The 25,540-nt window shown below is 43.5% G+C and overlaps 1 protein-coding gene across 4 annotated transcripts in view; it reads left to right on the forward strand.

Annotated features, from left to right (window-relative positions):
• The window catches only part of foxp4 (forkhead box P4), a 441,139-nt gene that overhangs the window by 357,447 nt on the left and 58,152 nt on the right, over positions 1-25,540 (forward strand). For all 4 annotated transcript variants that reach the window (XM_059653290.1, XM_059653292.1, XM_059653291.1 and 1 more), the window contains 2 exons: positions 12,939-13,026; positions 17,800-17,883. In XM_059653290.1, the coding sequence (XP_059509273.1) occupies positions 12,939-13,026; positions 17,800-17,883 (172 nt within the window). The remainder of the gene's footprint in view (positions 1-12,938; positions 13,027-17,799; positions 17,884-25,540) is intronic.

Consider the following 25,540-nt stretch of genomic DNA (forward strand, 5'->3'; position numbering starts at 1 on the left):
CCTACCACAACTTATCCATCTCTGACATCAGAGGTCTATCAAATAGAGGTCTATAGTTTTCTGGCTTCTCCTTACAATCTTTCTGAAATAAAGACACACCATTAGCCACCCTCCAGTCTTCCAGCACCTCACCTGTTGCTGTCGATGATACAAATATCTGGGCCAGGGGTCCTGCAATTTCTTCCCTAATGTCCTACAATGTCCTGGGATACACTCAATCCAGTCCTGGAGAATTATCTCACGTTAATTTTTTTTTGATAACCTCCAGCACCTCCTCTTGTATGATGTGGACTGTTTCCAAAACATCAGTATTTATTTCTCCGAGTTCACTAGCTTCCATGGCTTTCTCCACAGTAAATATTGAAACAAAATATTCATTTCGAATCTTTCCCATCTCCTGTGGTCCACACATGGATGACCTTGTCGGTCTTTTGCCCTTAATGTGCTGTGGGATCTTTTTCCAGTTATACTGAAGCCTATTTGCCAAGGCTATCTCTTTGCACTCCCGATTTCCCTCTTAAGAATGTCCCTACTCCACTTTTATTCTTCAAGAGATTCACTTGATTCCAGTTGTCTATACCAGATATATGCCTCCTTCTTATTCCTCACTATGGCCTCAATGCCTTTATTCATCCAGTCTCCCTCCTCCTACCAGCCTTGCCCTTCACTCTGACAGGAACATAATGCCTCTGAACTCCTGTTACCTCACTTTTTAAAGCCTCCCACTGCCAGTTGTCCGCTTACTTGCAAACAGTGTAACCCAATCAACTCTTGACAGTTCCTGTCTCATACTGTCAAAATTGGCCTTATTCCAATTTAGGATTTTAACTTTCATACCGTACCTATCATTTCCATAGCTATTTTATAACTTATTGAATTATGATCACTGGCTCCAAAATGCTTCCCGACTAACACATCAGTCATTTGCCCTACCTTATTTCCCAAAAGAAGGTCACGTTTTGCTCCTGCTCTAGTAGGTACATTTAGACATTGATGGAGAAAATTTTCTTGAACACATTTCACAAATTCCTCCCCACCCATACCCTTACTACTGTGGCACTCCCAGTCTATGTTTGCAAAGTTAAAATCCCCTGCTATTACAAGCCTAACATTCTTACAAATATTTGTGATCTCCCGACATATTTACTCCTCAGTTTCCCGCTGCCTACACTCTGTTTTCTACAATGCCAGCCAATGTTTTATCTGTTCTCCCTGCACTCTCAGCTTTGGCTTTCCTCATTATAGACAATAGACAATAGGTGCTGGAGTAGGCCATTCGGCCCTTCGAGCCAGCACCACCGTTCATTATGATCATGGCTGATCATCCACAATCAGTATCCTGTTCCTGCCTTATCCCCATAACCCTTGATTCCACTATCTTTAAGAGCTCTGTCTATCTCTTTCTTGAAAGCATCCAGAGAGTTGGCCTGCACTGCCTGCTGGGGCAGAGCATTCCATATATCCACCACTCTCTGGGTGAAGACGTTTTTCCTCAACTCTGTTCTAAATGGCCTACCTCTTATTTTTAAACTGTGTCCTCTGATCCTGGACTCACTTATCAGCGGAAACGTGCTACCTACCTCCACAGTGTCCAATCCCTTAATAATCTTATACGTCTCAATCAGATCCCCTCTCATGCTTCTAACCTCAAGCGTATACAAGCCCAGTTGCTCCAATCTTTCAACATATGATAGTCCCGCCATTCCGGGAATTGACCTTGTGAACCTATGCTGCACTCCCTCAATAGCAAGAATGTCCTTCCTCAAATTTGGAGACCAAAACTGCACACAATACTCCAGGTGTGGTCTCACCAGGGCCCTGTACAAGTGCAGAAGGACCTCTTTGCTCCTATACTCAATTCCTCTTGTGATGAAGGCCAGCATGCTATTAGCTTTCTTCACTGCCTGCTGTACCTGCATGCTTGCTTTCATTGACTGATGTACAAGAACACCTAGATCTCGTTGTGCTTCCCCTTTACCTAACTTGACTCCATTGAGATGGTAATCTGCCTCCCTGTTCTTGCCACCAAAGTGTATAACCACACATTTATCCACATTAAACTGCATCTGCCATGCATCTGTCCACTCACCTAGCCTGTCCAAGTCACCCTGTGTTCTCATAACATCCTCCTCACATTTCACACTGCCACCCAACTTTGTGTCATCAGAAAATTTGCTAATATTACTTCTAATGCCTTCATCTATATCATTAATATATATCGTAAACAGCTGCGGTCCCAGCACCGAACCTTGTAGTACCCCACTGGTCACTGCCTGCCATTCTGAAAGGGACCCGTTTATCACTATTCTTTGCTTCCTGTCAGCCAGCCAATTTTCAATCCAACTCAGTACTTTGCCCCCAATACCATGTGCCCTAATTTTTAGCCTTTGAAGTAGCCCTTTCTCAAAAGCCTTTTAAAAATCTGATTATAGTCTATCCAAGTGAAGCAGTTGAGACTACCTCATTGAATATTTCTAAGGTAAAGTTAGATAGATTTTTGAACAGTAAAGGAATTAAAGGTTATGGTGAGAGGGTGGGTAAGCGGAGCTGAGTGCATGAAAAGATCAGCCATGATTTTATTGGATGGCAGAGCAGGGTCAAGGGGCCAGATGAGATCCTCCTGCTTCTGTTCCTCATGTTCTTATACAATATATTGTAGCTATCTCAGTTGAACAGTGCAAACATGTCACAGGAATGTTATCAAACAAAAAAAATCCTACACCAAATAAATAACAAAACATTGTCGGGAAACTTGGTGGTGAGCTCAGTCAAGGAGGTCAGTTTAGAGGAGTATTTCAAAAGGTGAGAAAAACTGATGGAGAGTTTGATGAGCTAATGACAGTGGTAAAATGATGAAAGTCAGGGATGAAACAAGACTGAAATCGAAAGATGCAGAGGCCTGGAAGTATCTTTGAGTTTGAGGAGATGTGATTTTTGCTCCGCTAACTTTGACTTTTGGTCACACATGTGTAAATGAGTTCTGAATGGCAGCTGAACATTCTTACAGGGAGAGACAGGCTGGCAGTACATCCAACCATCTCTGGAGCTGGAGACGTGGTTCATTTCATTCTTACTGTGATGGGTTAACCGCTGTCGAGTGAGTTAAACATCTCGCTGCAATAGCGAGCAATGCTGAGGGTCATACAAATTGTTTTCACGCTCCGTCACCAGTTTACTTTAATTAGATCATTTGCAATTAGATCCCTTTGTTGCTAGGATGGTAGAAAAGACATCAAAGGAGATTGTTTGTATGTTTGCCAACTCTCTGACACTTTAGAGGATTGAAAAATAACTAGGAGTGATAAAAGGAGGCCGATCTGAGAAAATAAATGATGTAAACACACATTTATCTTTTCTTCTGACTAAAATGATTAGACATTTACAAATAAAAGAAACTACAGCCAGACACAGTTTGATAACCCAAGCCTCTGTGTGCTTCACCTTCCATTGGTTGATAATTTACATGAGAACAGGCAGATGCCGGGGAGTTAGTGCTCGGTGCACACATTCAGGATGAAGGGGGATAAACCATTGTTGGACGATGGGTTGAGAACCAGAGGACACTGATTTCGACGAGTGAGAGGAGATCTAACTGAGGTCTATAAGATGCTAAAGGAGGTTAATAAAGTCAACGTAGAAAGGATATTTCCCCTTGGAAATCTAGAATGAGAGGTCACACAGTTTAGGATAAGGGGTGGCAGATTTAAAACAGAAATGAGGAGGAATTGCTTCTCTCAAAGGGTCATGAATCTGAGGAATTCACTCCCCCAGAGTGCAGTGGATGCTGGGACATCATGTAAATTTAAGGAGGAGATGGACAGTGTTTAATTAGCAACAGGTGAAAGGGTTATGGAGTGTCGGCAGGAAAGTGGTAATGAGGCTGAGATGAGATCAGCCATGAATGGCAGGGCAGGCTCAAGGGGCTGAATGGCCTTCTCCTGCTCCAAGTTCTTGTGTACTTCAAGTGATTGACAGAAGAGATGGTGGCAACACAGGAAAAATATTTTCCTGCAGCAAATGGTTAGGATCGGGATTGCACTGCCTCAGGGTATGGTGGAGGAACATTCAATCACACTTACTTAGAATGAAAAAGCAGAGATATACTGCTGTATGTATGGCTTTGGTCAGACCACATTTGGAATATTGTCAGCTGCTTTGGTCCCCATATCTGAGAAAGCATGGGCTAGCATTGGAGGGGGTCCAGAGGATATTTACAAGAATGACCCAGGGTTGATGGGCTTGTCATATGAGGACAACTCTCGATCTGTACTTGTTGGAGGGAAGATCTGATTGAAACTTACAGAATACTGAGGAGGTCTGGATAGACTGAACTGGGGGAGATGTTTCCACGAGTATGACAGTCTAGGATTGAGGGCACAGCCTCAGAGTGAAGGGACAACTCTTCAGAGCTGAGGTAAGAAAATCCTTAAGCAGTGAATAGCTATTCTATGGAATTCATTGCCACAGAGGGCTGTAGAGGACAAGCCACTGAGTGTTCTTAAGAGTGAGATTTATAGGTTCTTGTTTGGTGAAGGGATCAAGTGTTATGTGGGAGAAGGCAGGAGAATAGTGTTGAGAAACATTTCAACCATGATCAAATGGTAGATCAGATTTGATGGTCTGAATGGCCTAATTCTGCTCCTACATATTCTGGTATTATGACCTTCCTGAAGAGAATTGGATCATTACCAGAAAAGGAAAGATTTACAGGTCTACAGTGAAAATGTCGAGCACTGGCAATCAGTGGGTTGCTCTTCTGGAAAATCAGAATGGATGCAATAGGCCGAATGGCTTTTTGTACTGCAGCCTGTGGCTAATTCTGTGTTGCTGTCGTTAGAGAACCAAGCCAGATAGATAGACTTAAGGAAGGCAGAACATGTTGGACAGAAGATGATCCTGGAATGGAGGGATTGTGCTATGATCAAAGTCTAAACAGCTTGGGACTCTACTCAGTGGAGTTTAGAAGGATGAGAGGTGATCTCATTGAAACATATAGGTTTCCTAAGGGGCTTGACAGGGTCAATGCCGGGAAGATGTTTCCCCTCATAGAAGAGTCTAGGACTAGTTGGGCATAGTCTAAGAATAAAGGGACACCAATTTCAGATTGAGATAAAAAGAAATTTCTTCTCTCAAATGGCTGAGAATCTTTTGAACTCCTTGCCACAGAGAGCCGAGGGTGTGGGGTGGGGTGTGGTGCAGAGTCCTTGAGTATATTTAAAGCTGAGATAGATTCTTAATCAGTCAGGGAATCAAGGGTTGGGGGAAGAGCAGGAAAGTGGACAAGGGGAGTGTCAGATCAGCCATGACCCTTTTAAACAGTACAGCAGGCTTGAGGGGCTGAATGGTTTACTCCTGGTTCTATTTCCTATGGTCATATACAGTCCATGGAATCCTTTGTTCAAATCTTCTTTCTTTCAACCATTGATTATGTGAGTTTGGAGGAGAGGTGCTGGAGATATGGCTGGAGTAAAGGAGACACAAAACCAGGGAGAGAATGGAAACATCAGTGCTAAGAAAATAGAGTGGGCTGCTTTACAGTGCAAGTAGGAGCTCTCTATGTGTTAGGTCAGAAAGAATATAAACTACATGACTCTGGGACTTTACACCTCAGTTAAATGCTGCCCGACTCACTGTTCCACTGGGATTAACAAAATCAGGATGAACTTGTTCCCTTCACCACGTACAAGGGAAGCAGGAACACCACCGTCAGCAAACGATTCTCACGGACTGGTTCAACACCCTGGAATTCCCTCCCTAAGGGCATTGTGGTTCAACCCACACCACATGGACTGCAGCGGTTCAAGAAGGCAGCTCACCCCCAACTTCTCAAGGGGGCAACTAGGAATAGGGGCAATATATGCTTGCGCAGCCAGAGATACCCTCATTCTGTGAATGAATTACAAATGAGCTGAACATATAAAATTCTCTGGCACAGTCATGCATTAGGCAGTGCAGTGAGTTATTGGATTATTGTTAGGTACTCGTGAATTCCTGTTGAGTTCACCTGGAAAAAGACCTTTCACACAAACTGGAGAAAAGGAGGGAATGTATCCTTTCAAATCATCAGAGCTGGCAGTGGAAATGGGCTGAGATATTCAGCCTTTCTCTGTTATTGTTCCAAAGACATCGACTCTTCCACAGTGCAAATGTTCAAGAAGGCAAGAAAACTGTCTCTCTCTCTCTCTGTCTCACACACACACAACACACACACACACACACACACACACACACACACTCACTCACTCACTCACTCACTCACTCACTCACTCACTCACTCACTCACTCTCACACACACACAACACACACACTCTGTCTCTCTCGCTCTCTCTCACACAGACACACAATGCACGCACACACACACAACACACACACACAACGCACTCACACTCTCTCACACACACACACACATAACACACTCTTTTTCTCAAACACACGCATACTCTCTCACACACACTCTCTCACACACAAGCTCACACTCACATGCGCACACATTCTCACACACACACACTGACACTTTCTCTTACACACACATACTCACTCTCTATCACACACACACACTCACACTCTCTGTCTCACACATACACTCACACACATGCACCACACACCACAGATGTACTCACTCACACATGCACGCTCAGACATAGACTTGCATACATGCAAGCCCACATGAACACACTCACAAAAACACATTCACACATGCCATGCACACACACTCATACAAATACTCAACATTCACTCTTACACATGTGCATGCTCAAATATACTCACATACACACTCAAACACACACTTCCCCATGCTCACACATTTACACACAAACCCACACACACTAACACCTAAACACTCACACACAGAGGACACATTCATAGAGACATAAATTGACAGGAGGAGCACACACATATTCTCAGAGACAAACTCAGGCACAGGGACACACTCACAAACCTTCAGTTGTATTACACATGCTGACTCATGGTTGTGTGTTGTTGTTCTGGGGTGCTGGGTTTGAATTCCTCGTGCTCCAGGCAGACAGTGGCTCTTTGTTCAGTCTAATGGAATCAATTCTCTGTACTGTGCACAGAAAGGAGGAATGCAATGTGCTATAGAGGAAGTGTGAGGTCATGCTTATTTATTTTAGTCATCAATGCAATGCAGGAATGGAGAGAGACTATCTGTTCCCCTGTGAATCTCAGATGAGATCATTGTTATGAAGTCACTAGATTTGCAGATGGTGAGTGAGGGGATGGAAGAAAGAAAAGTACAAGATTTTCTGCAGAAGTCCCAGTGTTGACCAAGCAATTAGCCAGTGTTCTTCAGGAAAACACCAGTAAATATCCTTTGGTGCTGGTGTGCTAAAATGGACCATTTCAAAACAGCTGTAGGAGACCTGACTGCAATTCCGACAGACTGTGAATAGGAGTCTCACCATCAGTAGATTATCACATTTATACCAAATATAGAAGAATATTGTGGAAACAAATTTTCATTGACCCTCAAACAGCATGGAATTTGGTTTGCTTTGTTTCTCTTGAGACAAGTGTTGTTCACAGATTTAACAATTAAATGATTCCAAGCTGACCCCCACAGAACTTGTATCAACAAACATTAAAAGAAGTGAGTTAAAATAAAATACCTCTATGAGCCATCTGAGACACTGGGCTTAGTACCTATGTGTCCACAACATGAAGGGTGTCTCGAGACTGAGTCAAAAAATAAATCTTTGTAAAAACAAATTGCAATAATGTTCTGGAGAAGGGTCACTGAACCCAAAATGTTAACTCTGCTTTGTCTCCACGGATGCTGCCAGACATGCTGAATTTCTCCAACAATTTCTGTTTTTGTTACAGTGATGTGTTGTGTTCTGTGTCTTGAAAATATGCAGAGACAACACAGCCAGCTCTATGTGCGCAGAAGTTTTATCGATAGTCTTTCTGAAAGGTCTGCAGTCATGCTTAACAACCAGGCGCACAGTGTGGAGGAGAATTAACTGGCACACGCACAATTACACACCAAGAAATTGAACAATTGAGTTCTACAACTTTTTTCCATCTGAATATCCTACTCCAGTGCTGCCAACGTATTCTAAATGTGGATTTCGGTTAGAATCATCTGGGATAACTTGGGTAGATTCACTCACACCAAACTTTCTTACTGGCATTAGATTAGATACTGATCTCTCTGAGATGTCCACACAATGCTTTAGGCAGAAGTTAAGCTCTGACCTGATTAAACAGTAAAAGGTTTATTAGATATAACTTTGGAGCTGGTTACATCTAAGATGCATGAAGGTCTCTTGCGAAACATCAGGCTCAATTGATGAATAAATGCACATTACTCTGTAAGCTGTATGCTACTCACATAAAGAACTGGATGTGAGTTTGCTCGCTGAGCTGGAAGGTTAGTTTTCAGACGTTTCGTCACCATTCTAGGTAACATCATCAGTGAGCCTCCGATGAAGCACTGGTGTTATGTCCCGCATTCTATTTATAAATAGAAATATTAGTAAATAGAAAGTGGGACATAACACCAGCGCTTCATCAGAGGCTCACTGATGATGTTACCTAGAATGGTGACGAAATGTCTGAAAACTAACCTTCCAGATCAGCGAGCAAACTCACATCCAGAACCTTAACCTGAGCTACAAATCTTCTCAAAACTCGCTAACATAAAGAACTGTTATTCAGGAGTTCTGTGTCTCTGTGGTAAACTGACAGAAAACCCATAATCTTTGGTTAGCTCCTCTCAGGAACCATCCTTTGTATCCTGATGGGCAGACTGAGGTATTTCATAAATCATGACCATGAGGATACATGTTCAGTTAACCCCTTCGGTAGTGAACTGCTATACACAACATTCACCACTAACAAAAGTAAAATAACTTAATTTAAATTAAGTCATCACCAAGCAACGAACATATGTATTTTCAGTCACCCCTTTGGGTTCAATTTTCCCAGTTTCTCAGGGTATTGAAATAGCCTTTGAGATTTTCAAGTAGCTGATGATGGCGCTGAGATCCATTTGAGATTGTGTTTCCATATGACCTACTCAATATCTGAATGAATGCTTATTCATCAGAGAAGAACATATATCCTCATAGTCCCGGTGCGCTCACTGTCAATGATCTCTCATTCCACTTGTATTGTTATCCATAAAACCTGGGATGGATTACCCAGGATGGCTGGTCTGCAATGGAGTGGCACCAACAGCATGGCTTCAGTTGCTGCACTGGCTGAGGTTGCCATGAAGCATTCTCCTTCTTACCAGCCTCTCCCCCCACCCCCACTGGATCCTGAGATATGATGACCTCTTGATTAAAACATGAACAGTTGTTGTTCTCTCTGTGAGATAGGGATTCTGGTGACCTTACGTTTATCTGGAAGATCAGTGTGAATACCAAGCAACTGATTTTCTATGGCCCTGAAAGGCATTATATGAGTTTGTGGTCACAATTTGACCATTTGATGTAAATATAACCTCTAGCTGCAATTGTGCACATTGACCAATATTTTAGTGTCAGTTTGTCACGTGGAGGCGTCACCTATCTTCACTCTGACGTTCTCATTGGCTATTGGTGACAGGTTAAGCATGGACAGTGGCAATGCAAAGGATAGAACTGAAATTCAGATGATGTTGCTCATCTACTTGATAGGTGGAGTGGTTTGGTGGCAATATCCTGTTTGTACACGAACAGCCACTCAACTACCCTGGATAGTGGCATATGATGAAGTAGAATTGAGATCAGAGTCAGATTGTCCACGGTCTCATGGAATGATAGAGCAGGTTCAAAAGGCTGAATGACCTATTCCTGCCTCTAAATCCTATGTTCCTACCGTACAATGAAGCATCATCATGTATGAATTGCAGAGCCAGTCTGATGCCAGGTAACTGAGCTGTACATCTCTATGATTCAAACAGCGCATTCCTGCAGTTGTTCATAATAGACAGATTTCCACTGGACTCAATCAGACCGTGCTTGCAACACCCAAACAAATAGTACTGTTAGATATGATTCTGCGATCAGACAACATTTGCTGACCAATCCCAAAAGCACCATCAGCTCCAGCGAAAACCAATTATGATCATTGGCCAGGTTTGTAATGTGGCTCCTTTGTGTTTGCTAAATCGTCCTGTTATTACATGCAGTGATATGGCCCCATTCTTGAATTACTGCGAGTTCCCTGTTGCTGTCTTCAAGGCAACACATAAACCAATCAGCGCCCACTTCTCCTGTAGCACAAATTGTTGCCATGTTTTTGAAAATTTTGAAATTGCAATGATCCTAATGAGTGTAAGATGAAATATTTCATCGACATGTATCTCTTTTCATTAAAATTTCAATCCTACATTACCAAGCAACACACTGACCTTGCTTAGGCTCAAAGGCTCTTAAACAGGTCCAGCTATGATCAGCACTGAGCACAAAGGGAATATGTTGCTTTTAAAATATTCTTCACAGGCAAAAGAAATCCAGAATTTAAGTTTAAGTTAATTCGATGCCTTTTACATCAGTGGAGACAACTAGGTCAGAAATTCATTAAAGACTTTCTCACAAACAGGAGCTGAAACTCCAATAGAATATAATTTGAAAACGGAAAGAACTGCAGATGGTGTAAATTAGGAACAAAAACAGAAGTTGCTGGAAAAGCTCAGCAGGCCTGGCAGCATCTGTGAAGAAAGAAATCTGAGTTAACATTTTGGGTCTGGTGATCCTTCCTCAGAGTTTGGGTTTGTCATTAGTCATCAACTACCCGAACCCTAACCCTAACCCCATGCCACCACATCAGATCAATCTCCTACAGTTTGCCCATTAAACACTCCTAGGGCAAGGACAACACAGGGTTATACACAGAGCAAAGCTTCCTCCACATTTTCCTCCATCAAATACTCCCAGTACAGGGGCAGCATGAGATTAGATGCAGAGTAAAGCTTTCTCTACATTTTGTTGAAAATAGTCATCATATCCCCAAACATTGAGATGTGTCCCCATCTGTAGTGATGAGAACCAAGTCTCAGATGACCTGTATGACATTTTGTGTGTTTAGTTCTGAATTGTTGTTATAATCCAGCTAGAATTAATAGTCACATCAAAATATTCGGTAATTATGAAGTGCCAGCATAGAACTATCAAGGGACAGTCGTGTTTAATTAAAAGCTGATTTTTTTTCAAATAGCAGAGAAAAATGAAGAGTGGAAGGTTATTATAGAGTACATGGACTTCCAAAGGGCCAGGCAACAGATTTGGAAAAGTTATAGTTCATGCAATAAATTAGACAGTAGCAGCATGGGAGCAAAATTGGCTAAATGATAAAAAGTAAAGTCATTAATAATTTTTTTTTGATTTGGAGGAAGGTTTGTAGGATGGAGGCAAGAGGAAAGGAATATTCTAGGGGTTAGTATTGAGGCCTTTTTCTCTCCTGATACATGTAATAATGGTTGAAATCTTTGTGTGCAGGGGACAATTTCAGTTTGTGTTTGATATAAGTGTTGGAAAAATTATCTTTGTGAGGAGAACAGTGTAAAATTACAATAGGACATTGGCAAGTTGGTTCAGTGGGAAGACCAGTGGCAGATGAAGTTCAGTGCAGAGTAATACATGGAAATACAGCATAAAACAAATGATGCAGGAGCGGAGGGACCTGTATTAAGCTGTGCACAAGTTATTAAAGGTGACTATTAATTCTAAATAGAAAAGGTGGACCAGGTGGAGAGAGCATTTCATAAATTAATTCTGAATAAGAATCATTGGGCTCAAAACATCAACCCTTCCTCTCCTCAAATGTTATCTTACTTGGTGAGCTTTTCCATCACTTTCTGTTTTTAAAACAATTCCCTAATCTTTATTAATAGCGCAGAGCTCCAAAGCAAGGAGGTGATGCTGAAATTTTATGAGATATAGTTAGACCTGAGCTGGAGCATTGTGTTCCTTTCTCGATGTCTCACTCTCGTGACGAGGTGCATGTATTGGCGAGACAGCAGAAGCAATTTACTGGGATAGTTCCAGTGATGAGGCCCTTCAGTAATGGGGATACTTTGGAGAAGTTGAGATTGCCTTTCATGGAGAGGAGAGGGCCAAGAAGAGATCCGATAGCTGTCTTCAAAATCATGAGGAAGCTGCACAGAGAGGACAGGGAGAAACCAATCTCTCTCAAAACAATAAGAAAGGGCACAGATACAGAGTAAGCTATAAAAGTAGCAAATATGATTGGACAAAAAACTTTCTCACTGAGTGAGTAGTTAAGGTATGGAATGCACTGCCTGGGAATGTGGTGAAGGCATCAAGGCAATCAGGAGGGGCATTGGCTAATTGTTTGTACAGAAACAGTGGGCAAGGGTATGGAGAAAAGGCAGGAGATTGACATTAAGCCATAATGGCATTTAGAGAGCCACAACAGATATGATGGGCTGAATGACCTCTTTCGCCACGATAACAATTCTGTGACTATACACAAATGGAAATTCCATCCTATTGGACTAGATTGTGAACATTCTTTTCCATTGCAGAATTTTACCAGCCAACACTGGAGGGAAACCCAAGTCCTTGAGGTGAAAAGTTGGATGTTAATGTTGAGACTGTCTGAGACCTGTTCACAGAATACACTTTTCCTTTATTTTAATCCATGAGAGCAGCAAAAGCCCAGAAGGGGACATCTGCTCCTTTGTGCCTGTGCTGGTTGTTTGAACCACAGACATATGAGTGTCATGGATCTGATGGTCCTGATCAGCTGCTGAGTTAGCACCTAAACAGATAAAACCGAGAGCGAAAAGCATTAAAGGGAGTTGGGGGTGGGTGAGGAGGGGTAAGGAGAGGGGAGAGGGAGAGCAAGTGTGTAAAGACATGTGTTTTTATTTTGTTGGCACTCTGCCTGGCCTGCTGCTATCTATCTGCTGAAATGTATTGGTTCAGTACTTTATTCTCAAATTGTGAATCCTTCTTCCATGTTAGGCACCTCAGCAACGAGCACGCACTTGACGATCGCAGCACGGCCCAGTGTCGTGTTCAGATGCAAGTTGTACAGCAGCTAGAAATCCAGGTTGGTATAAGTTCACAGGAAGGCCTCTCTCCAGCAGGAGTTGGTCTCTTTGAAGTTACTTGAGACAGTTCGTCCCTCTCCTGCCCTCATTCCACACTCACACCCTATGCAGGAAATGTCAAATCCCCAAGCCTAGAACTTTCCTTCCTTCTTCATAGGAGTATTCCATGAAATGACAGAAACTACAGAAATGAAGATCACTCAGCCTACAATGTAAGGAATCGCTTGTCAGCCTGAGCCATTTTTCCCCAATCCCATTGCCCTGCTGTTTCCCATATCCTTGTTTCTTCATTCCTTGTCAATATTAAATCTGATTCTATCTAAATAACATTGCAGTTTCTGTATCAACATCTCCTCATGTTAAATAAACCACATTTGGAGCACTCTTGGTAAATCCTAAACTGCCCGTCTCATTCTCTGAGTGAAAATCCTCAGTCTGTTTCTCTTTGTCGTTGATTGGGCAGCCAATGGAAACAGCTTTCATGTTTGAACCTCTCAAAGCCGTCTAACAATTTGATCAGAAATTGATTAGTCTTCCCTTTAACCACTTCTGTTCCATTGCAAACAGTCCCAGTTCTTCAATGAGTCTTTGTAAATGTAAATACGTTCCTGATTTTGTTTCAACGAGGCATCTGTTGGACCCACCCACAGCTTTGATTTCCTTTCTTCATTGGACAATACACTGTCTTTAGGGTTTAGCTTCTTCTCTTCTTTACATCAGTGCTCAAAGCCCTGAACATCAGGCAGATGCTAACACTTGGAGTTACAGTGCATAGTCTGGCTTCCAGAGAAGCTGGGGAGAGTGCTAACACAGATTTACAAAAATAATCCCAGGACTGAGAGCCTATGATAATCAACAGTGATTGGGTCCAAGGTTTGGATTCTTTTCTCAAAAGAAGAAGAAGCCTGAGAAGCAAGTCAATTGAGGTGTTTAAAGTGATTAAATTGTATGTTAGTTTTGAGGTTCAGTGAATTGTCCAGATAGGAACCATTCATGGGTGGATGGATGGACTTCAGATGGACTGTCCCACATGACCTTCCTGTTTCTGGCAGGTTCCCTTCCTCAATCTGAATGGGCATGTGCCAAAACCAACCAAGGAGGAGGGTGTGGGAGGGATTCTGATGCCAAGTGAAAGCACGTTCACTGGGGGAGGGGAGTTTGATCTTTGACACCAAAGACAGTGTTCCCATTCCCTAATACCAGACAGAGTCTAATTCCAGGGGGGAGCTGCTCAATAAGCAAATATGTTTTGCTCCATGACTCTGTGAGGGGTTTCTAATTTTGAGGGCCTCTTTGGGTTGGGTTCAGATAGGATGGAGTAGGATCGGGAGGTGTTGGAAGGTAAGGAAGAGACAATTCTGTTGCTTGAAACTTACATGCAATACTTAAGAAACACTTACCCCTTCTCAAGGAAGCTGCCTTCACCTCCTTTCAGCTGCTGGGCTTCCTCAGATCTGGGGAAACATGCCCTTTCATGACCCTTCATTTTATTAGGCATGTTCTGGCCCAATCACATGAGTTGAATTGCATTTTCTTTGTTCTTCAGCTTGATTTTTTGGTGACTTAAACTGAAGTCAAAAAACAATTAATCTCTGATAGTGCTGATGATATAGTCATAATTCCACATTCACCCAGTCTTTAAATGGAGAGTTCCGTCTATATATATAGGCATTACCAAGATGTAAAATTTATTAAAATAATCAAAGGATTAATTAGGTGCAATATCATTAATGTACTAGAAATCCATCAGACAATCAGGAAGTCAGATCCTAAAGTAAATCCTTCAAATGAACAGATAATGGGAACTGCCAATGCTGGAGAATCCAAGATAACACAGTGTGGAGCTGGATGAACACAGCAGGCCCAGCAGCACCTTAGGATAACCCTTTTCTGATGAAGGGTCTAGGCCCGAAACATCAGCTTTTGTGCTCCTAAGATGCTGCTGGGCCTGCTGTGTTCATCCACCTCCACATCTTGTTATCTCCTTCAAATGAAGAGGGATTTCATCTTACAGTCTGTGCAATTCTCTCCCTCAGAGAGCAGTGGAAGTTAGATTATTGAATATAGTCATGGTTGTGTTAGACAGATGTTGATAGATGAAGGAGTGGAGGTTCAGAAGGGTAGACAGGAAAGTAGAGTTGAGACCACGAACAAATCAGTTCCAATCATATCGAACAGCAGGACAAACTCATGGGCCTGCGTGGCCTCTTTATGCTCCATGTTCTCAGGGCCCTATGTTCCTACAACCTGTAGTTCAGGGGCTGCAGGGCTGATTGGAATGTGGATATTGCTATCCAACCTCCTAGGACTGAGATAGAGGAGCTCCTTGTCACAGCTACTCCATACTCAGACCTAGACCTGCACTGGATGGGAATTGGATCACCGCTTCGGTTGTTAAAATTCAGTCAGTTATTTCCACTTGTACATGAATTCAGAACTCACGGCCTTTTCCCTGAAAGCTGTCCCTGCTGAATCCAATCAGGAATTCCAGACAATCCTCTTCACCCAGATAGTGAGGAGAATCCAAGATAACAAAGTGTGAAGCTGGATGAACACAGCAGGCCCAGCAGCATCTCAGGAGCACAAAAGCTGATGTTTCGGGCCTAGACCCTTCATCAGAGAGGGGGATGGGGTGAGGGTTCTGGAATAAATAGGGAGAGAGGAGGAGGGGGACCGAAAATGGAGAGAAAGGAAGATAGGTGGAGAGGAGAGTATAGGTGGGGAGGTAGGGAGGGGATAGGTCAGTCCAGGGAAAACGGACAGGTCAAGGAGGTGGGATGACATTAGTAGGTAGGAGATGGAGGTGCGGCTTGGGGTGGGAGGAAGGGATGGGTGAGAGGAAGAACAGGTTAGGGAGGCAGAGGCAGGTTGGACTGGTTTTGGGATGCAGTGGGTGGAGGGGAAGAGCTGGGCTGGTTGTGTGGTGCAGTGGGGGAGGGGACGAACTGGACTGGTTTTGAGATGCGGTGGGGGCAGGGGAGATTTTGAAGCTGGTGAAGTCCACATTGATACCATTGGGCTGCAGGGTTCCCAAGCGGAATATGAGTTGCTGTTCCTGCAACCTTCAGGTGGCATCATTGTGGCACTGCAGGAGGCCCATGATGGACATGTCGTCTAAAGAATGGGAGGGGGAGTGGAAATGGTTTGCGACTGTGAGGTGAAGTTGTTTATTGCGAACCAAGCGGAGGTATTCTGCAAAGCGGTTCCCAAGCCTCCGCTTGGTTTCCCCAATATAGAGGAAGCCACACCGGGTACAATGGATGCAGTATACCACATTGGCAGATGTGCAGGTGAACCTCTGCTTAATATGGAAAGTCATCTTGGGGCCTGGGATAGGGTTGAGGGAGGAGGTGTGGGGGCAAGTGTAGCATTTCCTGCGGTTGCAGGGGAAGGTGCCGGGTGTGGTGGGGTTGGAGGGCAGTGTGGAGCGAACAAGGGAGTCACGGAGAGAGTGGTCTCTCTGGAAAGCAGACAGGGGTGGGGATGGAAAAATGTCTTGGGTGGTGAGGTCGGATTGTAGATGGCGGAAGTGTCGGAAGATGATGCGTTGTATCCGGAGGTTGGTGGGGTGGTGTGTGAGAACGAGGGGGATCCTCTTGGGGCGGTTGTGGCGGGGGCGGGGTGTGAGGGATGTGTTGCGGGAAATGCGGGAGACGCGGTCAAGGGCGTTCTCGACCACTGTGGGGGGAAAGTTGCGGTCCTTGAAGAACTTGGACATCTGGGATGTGCGGGAGTGGAATGCCTCATCGTGGGAGCAGATGCGGCGGAGGCGGAGGAATTGGGAATAGGGGATGGAATTTTTGCAGGAGGGTGGGTGGGAGGAGGTGTATTCTAGGTAGCTGTGGGAGTCGGTGGGCTTGAAATGGACATCAGTTACAAGCTGGTTGCCTGAGATGCTGACTGAGAGGCCCAGGAAGGTGAGGGATGTGCTGGAGATGGCCCAGGTGAACTGAAGGTTGAGGTGGAAGGTGTTGGTGAAGTGGATGAACTTTTCGAGCTCCTCTGGGGAGCAAGAGGCGGCGCCGATACAGTCATCAATGTAACGGAGGAAGAGGTGGGGTTTGGGGCCTGTGTAGGTGCGGAAGAGGGGCTGCTCCACGTAACCTACAAAGAGGCAGGCAATGTGGAATTTACTACCGTCGGAAATAGTAATCTATCGATACGTTTAAAGGGAAAAGGGATAAACACAAGAGGGAGAAAGGATTTAATGGAGATTCTGTGTGAGCTTGGAGTGGAGGCTGCTCTGAGAACATTGAATAATTCCTGAACTTACAGCCGCGAGAGATTCCTCATTAAGACACCTTCCCCTGTCCAACCACAAGGCCACATTCTTTTATGGGAGTTGGTGGCAATGTCACTGACCTCATATTTTACAGCCCCAGGTAACTGTACTGAGAGCATGGGCTCAAATCCCAGCCAAATGGGCAATGGGATATAAATTAACCAAATCTGGAATTGAAGCCTATTCTCAGTGATACTGAGCATCGTAGATTAATCTGCCTGGTTCACTAATGCCCTTCAGCGGAAGAAGTCTGCCCCCTCCCCCCAGCTACCCAGTCTGAACTAGACTACATTGTAGCAAGCATTTCAGTTCAGGGGCAATTAGGGATTGGCAGTAAATGCTGGTTTTGCCAGGGATGTTGACATCCTATAATGACAAGCTCCAATTTCTGTGAAGGATCAGAATGGGGCCAGGTCCTGACACCCTCTTTACCTCTCACCCTTGTTGCTCAGTGCATGTTGTTTGAAAATGTTCCTCTTGCTGCCCACAGCTGTCCAAGGAGAGTGAGCGCCTCCAGGCCATGATGGCTCACCTACACATGAGGCCTTCAGACCCAAAGCGTTTCGCACAGCCTGTGAGTATTTTAACTGATTAAACTCACTTTGAGAGAATTGCATTTACACAGCGCCTTTCACAGCTGCAGAATGTTCCAAAGTGCTTTACCACCGATGAGATACATTTGATTCATAGCCAGAAATGTACACAGCAAGCTGCCACAAGCAGCATTGAGACATTGAGCAGTTAAACTGTTTTAGTGATGTCATTTGAGGGAAAATATTGCTCAACACTTTGGGTAAATTTGCCTGCTCTTCTGGAAATTAGTGCCCTGGGATCTTTCTCATCCACCCGAGAGGAAGAGCCCGCGGCGAATCTACAAGTTTCTAAACAAGAGCTCAGAGACATGGCACTGAGACAAGACAGAAAGCTCAGCTTGTTGAAGAGTGTGGGACGGTGTGAAAGACAACACATCCCAAGCATTGTTTATTTCTGACTCACTGCTCTTTTAGTTTAATCTGTTTCAATAAACATGTTGTGTGCAAGTTACTGAATGTAAATTCATCAGGAACACAGAATAAACAGTGTAAGTTGAAGTACTGAATGTTTATTTGCAATCCCTATCCATCCTTAGTTTTATATTAGTCATCTTTAAAATGTAAACTCCCCACAAACTTGACAAATTTTGGTGAATGTAAGGTGGATTAGAGGTACATAGAAGCAAGAGTAGGCCATTCAGCCCTTCGAGCCTGTTCAACCATTCAGTGAAGTCATGGCTGATCTGTGACCTATCTTCACAAAACTGCCTTTGGCCCACATCCCTCAATACCTTTGCTAAGCAAAAAATTATCTCTACCAGATTGAAAACCACCAACTGATCCAGCATGTACTGACATTTGTGGAAAAGTTCCAAACCTCTCCCACCCTTTGTGTGTGGAAATACTTCTTAACATCTCTCCTCAATGCTCTGGCCCTAGTTCTCAGACTATGCCCTAGTCCTAGAATCCCCAACCAGTGGAAATAGTTTTTCTCAATCTACCCTGTCGTTTCCTGTTAATATCTTGAAACTTCGATCACCTTCAAAATTCTAGAGAAAACAGGCCTAATTTATGAAATCTCTCCTCATAACTAAACCCCTAAAGCCCAGGCATTATCCTTGTAAACCTATGTTGCATTCCCTCGAAGGCCAGTCTATCCTTCCTGAGGTGTGGTGCCCAGATTTGTTCATGTGCTCCAAGTGGAGTCTATCCAGGGTTTTGCAAAGCTGCAGTATGACATCTGCACTTTTGTACTCCCGTCCTCAGAGATATAATGGCTTGTACTCCATTAGCTGCCTTGATTATTTTCTGATCCTGTTTGGGGCATTTTTAAAACCTATGCACCCGAACCCCCAGGTCTCTTTGGACATCCTCTGTATTTGACTTCATGCCGTCTGGAAAGGACCAGATCTCTCCTTGGCTGGATAACCTCACACTTGCATACATTGAACTCCATCTGCCACATTCACCTCATCTATCAATAACCTGTTGTAACTTCATGATATCATCTACACTGTTTACAATGCTGTCTAACTTTGTGTCATCAGCAAATTTGAATATATCACTTCCTGTCCCATGATCCAAGTTGTTAATAAGTCTTTGAAGAATTGAGACCCTAACACAAATTTTTGCAGAAAATTCATTAAGTTTCAAATTGTGTTAAAAACTCAACGTTTGAAGCAAACCGTTTCCCCAGCTCCCAATGAACTTTGTCAGCATGAAGATCATGGGATGCATTTGCACAGCCCCTTATGTTCGTGTCTCACTGCTGGAGGTTAAAAATTAAAAAGACTTGTCTTTCTATTTCACATTCACCACTTCAGGCACAGCCAATCACAATGTGATAAGATATGCACAGCAAGCTCCCATGAACAGCAACGTGATAATCTTATTTAGTGCTGTCAGTACGGAGATAAATTTTGCAGAAGTCCCCAGTTCTTCTATCAGTATGGGGGTCATTCACATCACACTCAAGGGAGCAGTTAGGGCCTCGGTTTAACATTGCATCTAAAAAACAGCTCCTCCAGCAGAGCAGCCCCCTGTTGGGAGTGTACCTCTAGGTGTTGTGCCAGGTCTGCAGTGTGACTTCAAAAGGGCATCTTTTTGAATCAGAAGCAAGCGAGTGTATCACTGAGCCACGACTGACATCTGGAAAAACAAAGCGCTCAGCGCTGGGATTCTTTGTTAATCATAGTGAGTGTTTGGTTAAAATTGGGTTAAATGTGAGGTAACAGTGGGCACCGTGAACTCAGTTCGCTGGTTTGTAATGCACAATGACACCAACAGCATGGGTTCAATTCCTGCACCAGCTGTGGTCATCACTAAGGTCCCACCTTCTCACTTCCTCTCCTCACCTGAGGCGAGGTGACCCTCAGGTTAAATTGCCACCAGTTGACTCTCTCTCTCTCTCTAATAAGATAGCAGCTCTGGGTACCTCTGGGACTATGGTGACTGTATAGATTGATCGGCCCAGTTATATTAATTGTGCCCAATTCAAAACACTGCTTTGAGATAGCCTGGGGTTTTGTCCACATCCAATAATTGTCTGAATCTCTGACAGTCATCTATGCTTTTTGCCAATTTACAATCAAACATATTTCAAGCCGCTCAGTGAAGTTGAATCGGGATGATTTCTTGGTGAGCCATGCTGCGCAGTGCTCTGGTGAAGACACTGATTGAGGCCTGAGGAATGGATTGTTGATGGTTCCTCCCAAGGTACTTCGGTGGAGAATGATTGTTTGGCTGAGGGGCAGGGCTCTGAGGGGCTTGCAGTGAGAGTGCAGTGTTGTGGCTCTGCTCCTAGATGTCGCTAGCTCTTAAACAGCCCTTACAGAATATTTCCTAGAGTATTGGTGACATCTAGTGGCAGATTGTTGGTATTTCACTAAACATACCTTCCAATTTCTGTTTTACATTCATGTTTGAGTTGTGCATATCATTGGTAAGGCCAACAATTATTGCTCATTGTTTGTTGCCCCTCGAGATGGTGGTGGTAATTCAAATTCTTGTACTGTAGTATTCCATCTGGTATAGGCTCTTCCTCCAAGGCACAAGTCAGGAGTGTGACAGAACACTCTTCACTAATCTGTCCAACTCAAGAAGCTAAATGCCATCATGTCAAGGCAGCCCCTGTTTGTCTGTCTCCCCAGCTGTCACATTAAACATCCACTCCCTCCACCACCAATGCTCAGCAGCAGTAATCTACAAGATTCAACCATCTACAGGAGGTCTTGCAGAAATACACCAAAACTCCTCTGATGGCACCCTTTAAGCCTGCAACCTCTGCCTTCTTGAAGGACAAGGGCAGCAGATACATGGGAACACCACCCCCTGCAAGTTCCCCTCCAAGCCACTCACCCTCCTGACTTGGAAGTCTATCACCGTTCCTTCATTGTCACTGGGAGGAAAGTATACATTAAATAGCAGGGCTCTTAGAAGCATTGATACACAGAGGGTCTTGGAATGAAAGTCCATAGCTCCCTGAAAGTGCCAACATTAATAGGTAAGGTGGCAAAGAAGCCTACGGTATTGTGTTCTCATCAGTCAGGACATTGGGTATAAAAGTTGGCAAGTCATCTTATATCTGTATAAGACTTTACTTTGATCACAATTCGGGGTGTTGTGTGCTGTTCTGGTCCCCACACTATGGGAAGGATGTGGAGCCTTTGGAGAGGATTCAAAAGAGCTTCACTGGGATTGGAGTGTATTAGCTAGAAGGAGAGGTTGGGCAAACTTGGATTGTTTTCATTGGAGTGTTGGAGGCTGAGGGGCAACTTGATAGAGGTATTTAAAGTCATGAGCGGTATGATGAGGCCGGTTAGCTGGAGTCTTTTTCCCAGGGTGGAAATTTCAAACACCAGGGGGCTTAGGTTCAAGGCGAGAAGTGAAATGTTTAAAGGAGATGTGCGAGGCAAGTTTTTTACACAGAGAGGAGTTGATCCATGGAACCTATTGCCAGGGGAGGTGGTAGAAGCAGATACAATAGCAGTGTTCACAGGCATTTAAACAGACACAGGCAGGGAGTAGAAGGATATGGATCACATGTCGGCAGTTGGGATTAGCTTAGAATGGCATCATGGTTGGCACAGACTTGGTGGGATAAAGGGCCTGTTCCTGTGCCATACTGTTCTATGTTTCTATGTTCTTACCCTCCCATATTTCAGAGTCACTAATACTCCCTGAGAGATTTCTTAGATTTTTTTTTGTTTTCTACTCACTCACGGGACAAGAGCATCGCTGGCCAGGCAGCATTTATTGCCCTTCCAGAAATTCCTGGGGGCAGTTAAGAGTCAACCACTTTGCCATGGGTCAGGAGTAACATATAGACCATACAAATTCCACCATCTGCCATGGTGGAATTCAAACCTGGGTCCCCAGAACTGATGAAGGGTCCAGGCCCGAAACATCAGCTTTTGTGCTCCTGAGATGCTGCTTGGCCTGCTGTGTTCATCCAGCCTCACATTTTATTATCCCCAGAACATTTCCTGGGTCTCTGGATTAACAACCCAGTGATAATACCACGAGGCCATTGGCTTCCCTCACTAGTGGTGAGCCAACATCAGTGGGATTGTACGTTACAAACTGAGCATCTTTACAAGAGGAAGGAAAAATAACATGATCGCTTATGAATGTATCTTGCTCAGGCTGAGGCTGGAGATATACAGCTGCTTTCTGGACCTATCACTTAATTGGTCACTACACAAGCTTCAATGCTGGGTCCTTCCCGGATGCAGATAACTTAACATTCACGAAGAATTTGGAAGCTTTTCAGGAAACAGTTTCATCGGTTTTGACATTCTCACACTAGATTCTGAAAAGATTTCCTCACAAAAGGCAAGAATAAACTGGGTAGCATCCTTTTCACAGCAGGATGTACTTAACTAAACTCAAAACAGTATCCAAACAAAACATAACTCCTAACAGCCATAAACCCAGGCATGTGATTTTTAATAAACAAATCCAAACAATTAATTTAAGCCATATGATACCAAAGAAGTATCTTTAAAAACATGTAAGAATGTTTTTAGTGACTCATTTAAAAGTAAACAGTCCCAGTAATTTTTTTTCATTTTTTTTCCCCCAATGAACCATTGTCCACAATTTAGAACACAGAACATAGAACATTACAGCACAGTACAGGCCGTTCAGCCCTCGATGTTGTGCCGACCTGTCATGCCGATCTCAAGCCCATCTAACCTACACTATTCCATGTACGTCCATATGCTTATCCAATGACGACTTAAATGTACCTAAAGTTGGCAAATCTACTACCATTGCAGGCAAAGTGTTCCATTCCCTTACTACTCTCTGAGTAAAGAAACTACCTCTGACAACTGTCCTATATCTTTCACCCCTCAATTTAAAGCTATGCCCCCTCGTGCTCGCCATCACCGTCCTAGGAAAAAGGCTCTCCCTATCCACCCTATCTAACCCTCTGATATATGTTTCAATTAAGTCACCTCTCAACCTTCTTCTCTCTAATGAAAACAGCCTCAAGTCCCTCAGCTTTTCCTCGTAAGACCTTCCCTTCATACCAGACAACATCCTAGTAAATCTCCTCTGCACCCTTTCCAAAGCTTCCACATCCTTCTTATAATGCGGTGACCAGAACTGTACGCAATACTCCAAGTGCGGCCGCACCAGAGTTTTGTACAGCTGCAGCATAACCTTTTGGTTCCGGAACCCGATCCCTCTATTAATAAAAGCTAAAACACTGTATGCCTTCTTAACAGCCCTGTCAACCTGAGCGGCAACTTTCAACGATCTGTGTACATGGACACTGAGATCTCTCTGCTCATCTACACTACCAAGAATCTTACCATTAACCCAGTACTTTGCCTTCCGGTTACTCCTACCAAAGTGCATCACCTCACACTAGTCCGCATTAAACTCCATTTGCCACCTCTCTGCCCAGCTCTGCAGCTTATCTATGTCTCTCTGCAACCTACAGCATCCTTCGTCACTATCCACAACTCCACCAACCTTAATGTCGTCTGCAAATTTACTAACCCATCCTTCTATGCCCTCATCCAGGTCATTTATAAAAATGACAAACAGCAGCGGACCCAACACCGACCCTTGCGGTACACCACTAGTAACTGGTCTCCAGAATGAACATTTCCCATCAACTACCACCCTCTGTCTTCTTTCAGCAAGCCAATTTCCGATCCAAACTGTTATATCTTCCACAATCCCATTCCTCCACATTTTGTACAATAGCCTACTGTGGGGAACCTTATCGAACACCTCGCTGAAATCCATATACACCACATCAACCGGTTTACTCTCACCTACCTGTTTGGTCACCTTCTCAAAGCACTCAATAGGGTTTGTGAGGCACGACCTACCCTTCACAAAACCGTGCTGACTATCCCTAATCAATTTATTCTTTTTTAGATGATTATAAATCCTATCCCTTTTAACCTTTTCCAACACTTTACCAACAACTGAGGTAAGGCTCACTGGTCTATAATTACCAGAGTTGTCTCTACTCCCCTTCTTGAACAGGGGAACCACATTTGCTATCCTCCAGACGTCTGGCACTATTCCTGTAGACAATGACGAGTTAAAGATCAATGCCAAAGGCTCAGCAATCTCCTCCCTGGCTTCCCAGAGGATCCTAGGATAAATCCCATCCGGCCCAGGGGACTTACCTATCTTCACCCTCTGTAGGATTTCTAATACCTCCTCCTTGTGAACCTCAATCCCATCTAATCTAGTAGCCTTTCTCAAATATGAATCCTGAAAATAAAACATTCATAATGAGATACCTTCAAAGCTCCCCCACGTTTGGAGAGATGACTTGTTTTGGATGGTTTTCATTGTAAAGTGTTGCTGAAACAAAATATTTTTAACAAGTAAGAAAAGTTCACACTCACTCTTATTCATTATCTCAATGTAACTAATGCAGGTATGCTCAGTAACATCTTTGGTACTCTGATTAATCTGACAAAAATTAAATTCTAGACAAAGCACAAGCAATTACATGGTTGTTCTGCATGATGTAGAGAATCTCTTAAGTGATAGAGTTGCAATAAAAAAATGTCCATTAAAATAGTTTGGCATTCAGTTCAGGAATCAATCCAGTAAACCTCATCTGAACCACCTCTAATCTACATTCTTCCTTAAATAGGGAGACCAAAATCTGCATACAATATTCATGGCATGGTCTCACCAATACCCTGCATTACTAAAGCACAATACCCTCATTTTAATGTTCAGTTCCACTCATAATAAAGGACAGCATTCCATTAGCCTCTTGGTTATGTTCTGAACCTGCATATTAACTTGTCAGCCAAACAGTAGAACACCTAGAACCCTCTGCACCTAGGAATCCTGGAATTATTTGCCATTGAAATAATCGTCTTTTTTTTATTGTTGCTCCCAAAATGAGCAAATGTGTTTTTACCACATTATACTCTGCCAGAGAAACTTTTTCCTCACTCACTCAATCTGTCTTGTATCATCTGTAGTTTTGATGTGCATCCTTCACAATGTACTTTTCTGACTTTATCCAAGACAAACCTCCGACATTGTGCTGTGACTGAGGTCAAAGAGCACACTGTCACTGTCCAGTCCCATCACACCATTGGTCACAACATACTTCACCCAGTTTCCAACATGAATAATTATACACTTTCTCTCACATTCAATTAGATTTTGTTTTAAATAGACTTGTTTAATAAATATCAAAATTGT

This window comes from Stegostoma tigrinum, chromosome 21 (genome assembly GCF_030684315.1).
Source record: "Stegostoma tigrinum isolate sSteTig4 chromosome 21, sSteTig4.hap1, whole genome shotgun sequence".
Classification (NCBI taxonomy): Eukaryota; Metazoa; Chordata; class Chondrichthyes; order Orectolobiformes; family Stegostomatidae; genus Stegostoma; species Stegostoma tigrinum.